Source organism: Peromyscus eremicus, chromosome 4 (assembly GCF_949786415.1).
Source record: "Peromyscus eremicus chromosome 4, PerEre_H2_v1, whole genome shotgun sequence".
In the NCBI taxonomy this organism is placed as follows: Eukaryota; Metazoa; Chordata; class Mammalia; order Rodentia; family Cricetidae; genus Peromyscus; species Peromyscus eremicus.
The window spans coordinates 101,798,312-101,811,714 of NC_081419.1; the positions used below are offsets into that span (position 1 = coordinate 101,798,312).

At 42.1% G+C, this 13,403-nt stretch overlaps 1 protein-coding gene across 1 annotated transcript in view; it reads left to right on the top strand.

The window, feature by feature from the left end:
• Nucleotides 1–13,403, top strand: part of Acoxl (acyl-CoA oxidase like) — a 291,245-nt gene that overhangs the window by 192,900 nt on the left and 84,942 nt on the right. The window contains exon 15 of the mRNA XM_059261383.1: nucleotides 8,725–8,836. Coding sequence (XP_059117366.1) covers nucleotides 8,725–8,836 — 112 coding nt within the window. The remainder of the gene's footprint in view (nucleotides 1–8,724; nucleotides 8,837–13,403) is intronic.

Consider the following 13,403-nt stretch of genomic DNA (forward strand, 5'->3'; position numbering starts at 1 on the left):
GGGTCCTAGTAACACACATGGTGCACATACATACGTGTAGGCAGAACATCATACAAATAAAATAAATAAATCTAGTTAAAAAACACAGAATATACAATAAATGATGTATTGCAGTCTCATAATCATTGGGATAAAGCAAAATGTAGAGGTCTGTAGCCTGTCTCCTTTCAGCCTTGCTCCTTAACTTTTTGTTGATCAAACTGTAGTTTATTTTAGAGCTTGAACTGCTTTAATGAAGTCTCTCTTACTTTTATGTCTCCGTTTGTCCTCACACACTTCTTTAGGGAAACAACAATTCTCTTTTAGCATTTCAAGCCCCACTGAGGACTTTACAGTGCCCCCCACTTACTGGTTTGACTGTTTTCCAAGGAAGAATTGAAAGAAGAGTGCAGTTCCCCGGTAGCATCAGTTGGGACTTTTCTGGAACCTTGTTCACAGCTTGCTGCAAACCATTCACACTTATGTTTCTGTTTCTGATAGCAGAGCAGGACTTGTTTCCATCATTAGAGCATGGCATGCTCTCAGCATATGCAAATTGATATCCCTCTACAAATTTTCCAGGATAGACCTGACATGTGCCAAGGCAGTATTCCAATTGTAAATATTTGGAAAGTGCTAGCCCATTTTTTTTTTGTCTAGTTATTAACCTCAGGTGGTTTGAATGAGAATGGCCCGCATAGGCTCACATATTTGAATGCTTGGTGGAACTGTTTGGAAAGGATTAGGAGATGTGGCCTTGTTGGAGGAAGTGTCACTTGGGGGTGGGCTTTGAGGTTTCAAAAGCCCAGGCCTTTCTTAGCTTTTTCTGCCTAGTAGGTGTGTCTCAAGATGTAAGCTCTCAGCTACTGCTCCAGCACCATGCCTGCCTGCCTGCTGCCATGCTCCCCACCATGATGGTCCTGGACTCTAAACTCCTGAAACTATAAGCCCTAAATAAGCTGTATAGAAATAGGAATGAACTAAACAAGTTCTAGAACAGTTCTCTCTCCCACACAGCCAGGATTTGCTCATTCCATACGTTGGTGCTTATTCACTCAAATCCTGAACTTTGGTTTTTCTTTTAAAGAGAGCTATTGCCAACACATTTCCAGGACTCCCTGTGTGCCAGCCATGGCTCTTCATATTGGTGTGACACAGCCATAGCTAGACTCTGCTCCTGTGGAACTCACACTCCAATGGGGCAGAGTGAATCTACTCTTAATGACAATGTCCAGGGGAAGTACCCAGGAGCAGGTGGGGACATGCAGAAAGAAGGGCCGAGAACTCCCTGATTCTATGAAGTTACTCCAAGCAGGCAGCCACTGTGGGGTCACCCAAGGCTCTCCTTCGTTTGGATTGTAGAGGTACCAGGCACGGCTCAGAAAGGCTTCCTGAAACTGGGGTGGGGAAGACAAATATGGCTTGGCGGGGAGGAAAGCTCTGGAAAGAGGTTGCTCTGGGAGGGATTGTACCTGGGTTGTTCCAGGAAGTCCTGCCTCTTGCCCTCCTGCAGGTGAGCCTGCCACTGTTACCCTCACTGCTCACATCAGTCTAGAAAGCTCTACAGAGGCCTCTGGATGTTGAGGAGAGCCAAGATTCTGCCTCACAGTGGAGCATTATCCATATCAGATTGTGAAACTTCTCAGATGTGCAGCAAGATGTGAGGGTGGACATTCATGTATTCACCTCCCACAGAGAGGCTCCCACGGAAACTCTACTGTGAACACACCACTTACTGTTCACGCTAAATCTCTACCACATGCACAGTCATGTGTCACTTGACAGCAGGGAAGCATTCTGACAGTGAGTCCTCAGGACGTTTTGTAGTGGGAGCATTATGGAGTGTATGTAACAAATCTGGACAGTATAGATCAGTGTTCAGCTTGGACTCTTGGTGAAATCACAGGACACAGTACCACCATGGGTTTACAAGGCCATCACTGGTGGAATGTGGCACACTGTGTAACAGTAAACATTTTAACAACCTTTATTTTTTACCTTATATGCTAGAATAATGATAAATTATAGCATAGTAAATACATAAAAGTCTAATCTAGTTGTTTATTATCATTGCATGGCATTAAGTTTTATACCTATTTGCTGATGTACTTTTATATGACTGGAAAGCAGCATGAAAAAGCTGTTTGCAGCAGCATCCGCATAAACACACAAGTCCCATAGTGTGCTGTGATATAACGAGAAATCCGTGGAGCCTTTAATGGGCAACAGAATTTATTGGGGGAAAACCTCACCGTACAGAACAGAATTGACACAGGTTCTGGAACACTGTTCTGGCCGCCTGGATCAGTCCCACATCCAAGTCCCACAAGGGACTGAAGAGAGGATGCCTGTGTGCATCTCAGGTCCTAAGGGTGGGCGAGAGGCCATGTCCCAGGGGCATGTACTTCAAGGTCATAGGCAGGTGGAGCAGTTGCCTGCTGCATCTCTAGGGGCAGTGCTTCAAGGTCATAGACAGACAGCTATCCACTCCATCTCCCCCTTTTGTCTAAATGAGAAAGTTCTAATCTAATATAAACCTATATACAATAGGAACGATTATTGTCCAGGAGAGGGGAAAAGTAATAATCTACAAAAAAATAGAATAACAACCAGCAAGAACAACATCAAACAAGAGACACATACTAAAATCCAGAGATGTCCAGAACATAGGTAAATGGCACGTTACAGAGATTGCCCTAATAGCTGTCCTATCCTGAAGAATCTGAATCTAGTACTTAACATGTTCTAGCTAAGATACGATGATAAGGTTGTAACTGTAACTATTTAGTCTTCAATCCCATCAAAGACCTGAGAAGGAACATAATAATACCTTAGAAAATGGAAAATGCAAGCAAGTAATTTCTGAAATTCTTGTGAGAATAAACAGAGACAGCTGGCAGCCTAGATAGTCACCTAAAGTTTCGCACCATTGTTGGGGCATCCAGTTTGGCTACAGGCCTAGTATATCTGACAGACCATTTTCAGAAGTAGGAATATTGAAAGACTATCTTATCCTGTCTTGGCAGAATTCAGTAGTTGCTTTTCCTTGTGTCCTGCTTGTCCAGAAAGGACAGTGTTCATACTGTCAGCAGTTGAGGCAAGGGCAGTTCTTTGCCCAGCAAGCCATTTTGTGCCAAGAAGAAAACAAACTTTCAAACAGAGAGTCTTGGAAGCCTAACATTCTCTTGGGATCAGGTTGGTGCTGCCAGGAGCAATTGTGTCTCATGTCAACAGAAATCTAAGTTAATAATACATTTAAATGCCATATTCTTTAGGTCTATGAAGTGTTTGAAGATTACCAATCCATCTGACCTATGTTTCTGTAAATTTGAAAAACCTAAGTAACATAACTATAAACGTGACAAATATGGGTGACTATTAACCTATAATTCTTATCATCCTAAATAACTTAAAGACTAAGGCTTCACATTAACAAGGTAAACAGTCTGTAAACAGATGTACACTATAAGGACAATGACCTCAAAGTTGTGACAATACACAAAATATCTTAAACAGAGGTAGAAATGTATAGTGAAATATGCAATATGAGAACAATATCCTTAATATGTATCAATATACAAAATATCCTAAACAGAGGTAGAACATACATACAGTATGACAATATAATTTTACATTTGTATCAATATACAAAATATTTCAAACAGGAAGAGGAATATATGTACAATACAACAAATAAAGTTTTTATTTGTATCTATATACAAATTATCTCAAATATGAATATAAAAATGGTTTACATTTGTATCAGTATACAATAATCCATAACAGTGTAAATTATCTAAGGCTGATATTTTAATAAACAAGTTTATTAGTATATACAGTAATCTACCTTAATATACTATGCCTATCCATTCCTCTTTTTTTTTTCTTAAAGAGAATACTGAGTCTAAATTTTATTGTTCCACCCCCCCCAACCCTATAACCATTTATCTATAACCCTGAGAAAACTGAAACCTTTGGGAGAGGGGGCATCATTTTCTTAGAACTGCTTCCTGCTGTTTAGGAGGCGATGGTATCTCTGTGGGGTCCTGTAAGAAAGCTTAGATAGTTAGGTCTCCATAGAACTAGCTGTAGAGTCTGTAACCAGTTTCAGAGTAATGGGTAAGGTTGTCTGTGATTCTAGAAAGAAGTGTAGTGTGATGGACCTTCTTATTTTGGAACTGTCCTGAAGAGTTTTCAGTCTAAAGCTGATCATTGAGTAATGTTCTTAGGTACAATGGCATCATTCTGGTCCGGGTAGAGTAGTTGTTGTGGGGCCCCATCTTTTTTTTTTTTTTGAGACTTCAGAGATTGCTATTGGAAAGACTTATATTTCACTGTGGAAAACTTGAACATTATTAATCTCAAAATGGAAAGTTTGGATTTATGGTGAATCAAGAAAGGATTCCCGGAAATCAAGGATAAGCATGGAAAGAAATAGAATCTTGACAACAATGGTCCCTAGATTGTTGGTTTTCTTCTGTCCCACACCAGTTGGCTCTTCTGATATGAGACAGAATCTCCTAATTTTTTTTTAGCAATATGTTTGGGTTTAGAGGAGAAAGCCATATTCCAACTCTAAAGCCAGCTTGATTTATAATTGAGTTGGGACCACAACTCTTCTAGAGTTAAAGAGATATTCACGTTAGGTAGTAAGATATTACCCTGTAGAGTATATTGGTACCAATAGGTCCTTTCTTTCTGCTGTAGATGTCTAGGTGTCCAAGGCCTTATGATTTCTTGAAGATGGGTATTCTATCATCCTGTAAAGTCAAAAAACAGAACCCTGCCCTGACCCTTGTTTGTTGAGTTTTTCTTACAACTTGCTCAGTTGGTAGAACATAAGATTCTTAATCTCAGGGTTGTAGGTTTGTGCCCCATGGTGGGTGCCAGACAAAATGAGAATTCCACAGAGCCTATTTAATGAGCAAAAGAATTTATTAAGGGGGAAAACTCACTGTACAGAACAGAATTGACACAGGTTCTGGAATGCTGTTCCAGCCACCTGAATCAGTCCTACTTCCAAGCTCCACAAAGGAGCAAAGGAAGCAATGCCTATGTGCATCTCAGGTCTTAAGGGTCACCAAGAGGCCATGTCCCAGGGGCATGTACTTCAAGGTTATAGGTAGGTGGAGCAGTTACCTGCTGCATCTCTAGGGGTGGTGCTTCAAGGTCATAGACAGAACAGCTATCCACTACACTGTGATCTTTCTTCCTTTCTTTCTTTTTTATTTTAAGATAAGGTTTCTCTGTATAGCCCTGGTTGTCCTGGAACTCACTCTGCAACACAGACTAGCCTCAAACTGAGAGATTCACCTTCCTCTGCCTCTTGAGTGCTGGGATTAAAGTCATGTGACAACACACCTGGCTGTTGTGCTGTGGTTTTATGATGGCCATGGTACCACTAGGCTTATGAAATCATCATCATATAGTCAGGGCATCATTAACTAGAATACACTGATGATGTCACTCATCAGTTCATGTCCTTCCTGTGCATTTTAAAGTAAACTTCAGGCATTAGCACACTTTGAAATAGCATTGTGTACTCAAGTTCAACCGGTGGAGACAATTCCTTTTCCTCTTATGTAGAATTTTCTTATAATACCTTTCATATGTTTTAAATGTACACTTGTTGAGTTTTGGCAAATGCATAGACATTATTCTGATATTTTTCCACCAAAGACTAGAGTTTCCCATTCTAGGATTTCATATAAATGGAACATACCGTCTATACTCTTTTGTAGCTGCCTCAATAATTCAATATAATGCTTTTTGAGATTTACTCATGGTGTCATATGTATTACTTCTTCCCTTTTTATTACTGAGTGGTATTTTATGGATATACTCTGATTTGTTTTCCATTCTCTTATAATGGATAGACACCTGAATGTTTCTAGCTTTTCACTCCAATGAGCAGGACAGCTATGACTATTCTTACATAAGCCTTTTTTATGAATGTTTCTCTTGATTTCTCTTGGGCATGTAGGAGATATGGAATTGCTAGGTCATAGCACATGTGCTTATTTTATGAGAAGCTGTGAGAGATTTCCAGAATGAGTGTGACCATTTGACACTTTGATGAGTAGGTATAAGCATTCTGGCTTCTCTGTGTCCTTGGCAACATTTGGCACAATATATTTAATCTTGGACAGACTGCTGGATGGAGTGTGCTGGTTCACTCCAGTCTCCATTTGCATTTCACTGGTGACCAATGAGACACATTCACATTTAATCTAGTTTTACTTCTACAGTCCTTCTGACTTCCTTGTAAAGTTATCCAAGAGATCCCCTGTAGCAGTGGTCCAGGTTTCAAAGGCTTTCTACTCTGGATGACTTCCTTGGATTCACAGGGGACACAGATGTGTAGGTGAGGTCCTGCACACACAGTGCACAGCTCAAGGGAATAGACATTGACCTATGGTAAACATCCCAAGATACAATAGTGGTTTCCAACACAAACATTCACAGCTCCAGGTTTCATAGAATAGCCCCTGGATGGCTAAGACATGTTTAAAAAAATAAACTATGTAAGTTCTTTATACCTTTTATGAACTAGACTGAGTCAGGAGCTTGGCTTTCTGAAGCTAGGTTTGGAATGAGTGATATATAATTGAGATTTCCCAGGAGCTGGTATGTAAACATCCTCCTCTGCCTTCTGTCTCCATGAAAGGCAATTGCCCAGTCAGCGCTTTGCCGTTCTGGCTCATGAAGGATGCTCTTCTGCTTAGAATGAACAGCAGCTACTTGGGTTTTTAAGGTTTAATTAGGAATCTGACTTATTTTGTTCTTATAATCATTCACTTTCTCAGGACATAGGGAAAGGGGAAAGACCTATGAGAAAACCTTAGTATGAATTAACTTCATATATACTGGTTAGTTTTTAGTTAACTTGACATAACCAAGGGCCAGCTGGGAGTGAACTCCATTGAGAAAATGTACTCATCAGACTGGCCTATGGGCAAAGTCTGTGGGTGGTTTTCTTGATTAATGATTGATGTGTGAGGGTCCATCCCTTCAGGGATGGTGCCACCCCTAGACACATGGTGTTGGGTTGTATGAAAAGGCAGGGTCAGCAAGCTATGAGGAGCCAGCCAGTAAGCAACATTCCTCCATGGCCTCTGCTTCAGTTCCTGCCTCCAGGTTCCTGCTTTGAGTTCCTGCCCTGACTTCCCTCAGTGATGGCAAGTGACCAGGGAATATAAGCCAAATAAATTCCTCCCCACACCCTCCAAAAAAACCAGTTGGTTTTGGTCAGTGTTTTATCACAGCAACAGAGAAGCAAGCTAGCAAAACACACCTTTTAGATAATTATATTTAATTATTTACATGTGCGCACACACGTTACAGCATCTGTGTGGAGGTCAGAGGGCACTCACCGCTGTTCTCTCATTCTAACATGTGGGTCCCAGAGATTGAACTTGGATCATCAGGTTTGATGCCTTTACTTCTAGAGCCATCTCACTGGCATCCCTGGACCTTGTGATCTAGGTTATTGGGAGGTTCATGGGGGAAGAAACACAAATTCAACACCAAGTTGATGTGTGTGAGGAAAAGCCCAGGGTGGGGGGCTGTTTTAACGATTGGCCTTTACGTCTATTGATGCCCCATGCTTCATTTTCCCCATTAGCCAAATAGGGAAGGTATCAATGGCTACCCCATGAGGGAAAAAGCATAATCCATTTACTCTGTGCTTGCCTACTGCCCTCTGGGGCACTTATTCCCTCCAGCACTGATGTACCCCAAAATAAAACCCACCAAGTCTAAAAGGTCTTCTCTCTATGTGATATCCAGTAGGTGACTGCATCCTTCTGAACTTCAGTTTCCTGAACAGTATTTTAATTATGATGGTATCTATATGCTAGATAATAATAACTCAATAGAGATAATTCTCAATAAAAACTCAATACTAGATAATAACTCAAAAAATACTAAATGTTGTTATAAGCTTTACCTGATGGAAATTATATAATTGTTAATAAAGAAAAGCTGCATATAAAATATTGACCCTTACTTGAGATGCCACAGTCAATAGGAAAAGCAGGATGCCATATTACTTCTATACCATAAGGGTAAATATGTAGAATAAACCAGAGCCAAGCACTCACCAGAAAGTACTGAAAAGAGACATAGATATGCCAATGGGAGGTGGGATGGAGGAGCCTATTCACAATGTTCACAATGCCTTCCTATAGGGAGAAAGTGCCTTTTGGTTTTTAAATATATATTGTTACAATAGTAATAATTATCATCATCACCATCATCACTAGTGTGTGTGTGTGTGTATGTGTGTGTGTGTGTGTGTGTGTGCGCGCGTGCGCGCACATGTGCCAGGTGTATGTGTGGACGTTAGAGGACCACTTTTGGGAGTTGATTTTCTTCTTCCACTACAGAATCCAAGGATTGAACTCAAGTCATTAGGCTTGTGTGGCAAATGTTTTACTCACTGAGATACCTTTCTGGCTCTTTTATTTCTTTTTAATTTTTAAAAATTAGACGTATATGCATGTACGTCTCTGTGTGCATTTATGCATGTGAGTGCAGGTGCCTACAGAGGCCAGAGACATTGGCTCACTTGGAGCTGGCGGTGCAGACAGCTGTTGGGAATTGAACTCAGGTCCTCCACAAGAGCAGTGTGTGTTCTTAACCACTTGAGCCGTCTCTCCGACTCTCACTGGCCCTTATAAATCATCCTTGGGGGTCTCTTTAAAGGCCAAACTAACAGCAGTGGTCTCTGTCTTTTCTCTCCAGTTTCCTGGCATTTAACACTGACACAGTGGGCCATCTTGCCTTTTTGCTGAAAGCATTGAATTTTCGAGAAAGGGTTCTTCAGCGGAGTTTGGTGTCCAGAATTTACAATAAGGTAAAGATATTGTTATATTTTTTTTCCTTTTGATGAATGTGTTAGGTATAGTTGAACTCCATGATAAATTTAGCAGGGGATGAATCTGCACACTCAGAGGCTTGGGGAAGTGGTCAGGTCTCTACAGGCTGTCTTACAGGTCAGCCTTGCCTGCTCTGGAAGAAGCACCATACTACTGTTTAATCCTTTGTGTCCTGTTCTAGAATCCTACCTATAAGCATCATTTGGCACCGTAGCAGGTACAGAGTGTAGGGATTTTCATTGGAAATGAGAAACCACTCTTCAGATATAGAACAAATATATTTATTGTCCTTGGGAGAAAATTTGTACATTGAACATATGTAACATTAGCATTGTGTTCATCTGAGGTGCATTGTATTTCCCGTTAAGAAATTTATGGATTTCTGTGAAAACATAATGCAGGAAGGTGGCTCAGTTCTTAAAGTGGTTATCCCACAAGCATGAGGACCTAAGTTTGTATGTCCGGTACCCTCCCGTGCACACAAAGCTGAGTGTGGTAGCACATGCCTGCCGTCCCAGTGCCAGAGAAGTAGAAACAAGAGTTTCCCTGGGGTTTGCTGGCCAACCTGTGTAGTCAGTGGGTGAGCTCCATGTCCAGTGAAAGACTCTGTCTCAAAAACAAGTGAATGGAAACTAGAAGGGATTGGGGGAAGCACCTCATGTCGATTTCTGATCTCCACATGCATATGAACATACATCCACTCACCCACACAGACCTACATACAGGTACCACACACAAACATACACATGTACAAAAATACATACCTTCATTGATAGATGTCAAGAAGGAATAGGCGTCATGCAGAGTGCCAGTGGGGTTGGCTTGATGAAACACTCCAGCACTTTATATTTCATTATTTGGACCAAGGCAATTGGTCAACAAGACCCCAGAAAGTTTTATCCGTCCACTCTTGATCTTGAGTCAGTGCTCAGAGCTGAAGAACCAGGATACAGAGAGCTGGGCTTCTTCTGTACTGTTACTAGGTGCTAAAGGGACCAGAACTGAGTCCCCGGAACTCTCTTTCAATCCACCTCTTTTTATATCAATTACATAGTGATGTCATCTAGTCCAACACAATGGAGCTAGGAATAAGAGTGCAATCCATATAGAGACAGGCATTCTCTCAGGACGTATGCTGGAGGCAGAAGACTCCTGGAAACACAGAAGCAGTTAAGACTCACATTTATGGGACAGAGAGCCACACTGGGTAAGAACTTCCAGGAAGCTGGGCTCAGGGGTGAGCACAGTCCATCGCTCAGGCAGAGATAAGAGGTGACGCTCTGCCTGACCACAATGGCGCAATCCCGTGATTTAAGTCACCCCACCCACCCTGGCCTTTTCACAATGGAGACAGCTGCAGAGAGAGAAGTCTGTAACCCAGGGCGAAGACGCAGCAGCAAGAATAGAGACAGTGCAGCCTGCAAACCATCTTTTGAACACTGTAGAAGAAAAGGTTGAAGATGAAATTACAAGAGAGGGAAAAAATGATAGCAATCCAGCTAGTGGGAAATCCCAACATGCCAGAACAAAGAGAGCCACAGTAATAGTCATAGACACAGTGGAACGATACTTCCTTTGTATTGAAAAACGTGTTTGTGGGTGGAAAGCCCGCGCCTGTAGCCTATAGGTCCGTTACTTTTCTCACTGTTGTAACGAACACCTAACAAAAACAGTGTAAGGAAGGGTTTGTTTTGGCTCACAGTTTGGGGGTGCCTATCTACCCTAACAGTGGAGGCATGGCTGACTGAGCTTGAGGCAGCTCGTCATGCTGTGTCTGCAGTGAGTGGTTGGCTCACTCCTTCTTTTCTACTCAGCCCGGGACCCAGCCAGTGGGATCCTACTGCCTGCATTCAGGGTAGGTCTTTCCTTCTCAGTTAGACCTTTCTAGAAATACCCTCATAGGCACACATGCAGGTGTGTTTTCATGGTGATTCTGATGCTCTTAATTCTATTCCCCACATAGTATAGATGCTCTGAGACTCGCTAAACACTCAGAAATATTTTCTGTTTACAATTGTTCTCTGCCAGAGGAGGAGTAATCGTTTTCATTAGTGTCTATTCTGATTTCGAGAGAAGAAAACTTTCACACATGTGAGTGTGTTTTCCAAACATCAAATAAACACTAGGCAAAGGATGTGCTGAAAAAAATTGGAGAGGGCTTTAGAGCCCGACAGTTACCATTCGCTGCTGCCAAACTTCAGCGTCCTCTTCTGTAATTTGGAATAATAAGGCTGAGTGCGATGCAAATGTGCCACATGGCTGGAATACCACTGGATATGTAAAGTAGCTGTCGAGGCTCTAACTCTTACCTTCATGTTAATTACCCAAGTTTCCACCGTCTGTGTAACCTGTTTGTAGACAATACCATTAAATATTCATAGCACACAAGACAGTTTCAAGGGCTAATCAGAAAAAAGACCACGAAGATTATCAAGCCGGCTCCTGCCTTGGGGAAAGTCTACATCTAGTTTTAGCCTGAGGCAAAATTAAGACAAAACCCGTAAGGTTAGTAGAAAGAATATGGACATCTATTGTTTTAGTTTGTGTTTTTCACTCCTTGGCTTGTGTTTGCTTCCATAGATTAATTGTGTATTGTCATAAAGTGATTCTTATCAGCAGTTTGAACATCGAACCTGAGCAGAGGTTGGTCAATAGTCTTTGGCTAGTGGTCAAAGAAGAGACAGTTCATCCAGCATCCATAATCTTCCTGAAAACAACTACAATGTTTGGCTTAGAGCTTTCAGATGAAAAGGCAAAGCCATGAGGGCCTCGGGAATCTGTGTGTCTTCCTGGTTCTTTGATAAAACTTTGACTGGTTTTTCTTCCTCAAGAGCACATTCTATTACAGACATGTTTGGCCAACCTTCTTCTCAGTGCATTGGACAGCCACTCTGCCTCCCATCCTGCAGTGGCCAGTGGGTCCCACAACAGAACCAGCCTTTGCAATCATTTGACAATGTGTTTCTCTGCCCAGAGTAGTCAGGTTTTCACTCAAAAGGAGTCCCAGGGAAGCCTTTGCCTTACGAGTAGCCTTGGAGAGCTCTTGTCCCCTGAGCTGCCGTGGGGGCTCATTTCTCCAGTTTTCCAAACCTGTGTGGCAAGGGCCATTCATAGTTGCTGCCTCAGTTCCCCACTGGTAGGAGAAAACACATGCCATTGAGCAATGGCTTGTCACATTGAGAATATTGCATCATGAAAAGCTGCCATTCTGCAGGGAAACTGTAGACAGGAAGATGAATCATCAGTAATCAGTTTGTTTGAAAAAACGTGACTTTACTTGCAAATGTACATGACAGAAGCTGGATGGGTGGCAAAGTGAGAATGTAGGTAAGTGAACTAGTCCTAGCTAGTCTGGAGTAGGCTCATGGTCTGCCTCTCATCACTTGTAACATTCTCTCACATTAGCTGCACCTCTATTTTTTGTCATTTCTTTAGTTTTTGAGAATTTCATGCATACACATAATGTATTGACATTAGTTCCACCCATCCCTTCCCCCTCTACCTCCCGCCTTCCCCTTCCTCGTGTACCCATGACTTCTATAACTATTGTTGTTACATAGATGCAGCGGTATGTTTAGTGCTGCCCACGTGAGCCCAGATAACCTGTCAGATGATGTGTGCTGGAGAAAACCAGTTCCCTCTCTCAGAAGCTAATGAATGCCTGGAGCTCTGCATCCAGGAGTGGGAATTTCTCCCATTCCTGTTGTTGTTAGGCAGGGCCTGTTTAGGCCACACTATGTTGATATTTCATGGTGCAGCATCCCTGTCAAGTCCAGAAGACACTGTCTTTCAGCAGTCCTGGTCCTCTGTTCTTACAATCTTCCTATCCCCTCTGCTTCGGTGTTCCCGAACCTTAGATGTAGAGGTTGTGTTATATGTGGACCAAGTGGGGCTGAGCATCCCAGGCCACTTAGTCTCTACAGTTTGACCAGTTGTGGGTCTCTGTAATAGCCTCCATTTGTGGTAAAAAGAATCTTCTTTGGTAAAGGGTGTCTCAGTTACTTTTTCTATTGCCATGATAAAACACCATGACCAAGGCAACTTATAAAATAAGATTTGGGGCTCATAATTGCAGAGGGTTAGAGTCTGTGAGCATCATGGTGGAGAGCAAGGCAGCAAGCAGACAGGTGTGGTGCTGGAGCAGTAGCTGAGAGCTTACAACATCTTTATCTGCAAGTAGGAGGCAGGGAGAGGCAGAAAACTAATTGAGAATGGAATGAGCCTTTTGAACCCTCAAAGATCACCTCTAGTGACGCACCTCCTCTAACAAGGCCACACCTCCTAATCCTTCCCAAACAGTTCTACTATCTGGGGACCAAGCATTTGAACATGTGAGCCTGTGGTGGCTATTCCCATACAAACCACCACAAAGGGCAATAGCTACACTTATCTGTGGGTAGGAGGATAAGTGTTTAGAATATGGTTAGCTTTATTAATTTAGAAAAATGGCAATACGAGGTTCTCCTCCAGGGGCTCTGACTCCTCCAGACACAGGTAGTTGGTCAAGTTTCCAGTATATGCCTCTACTTTAGAGGGTGTAGAATC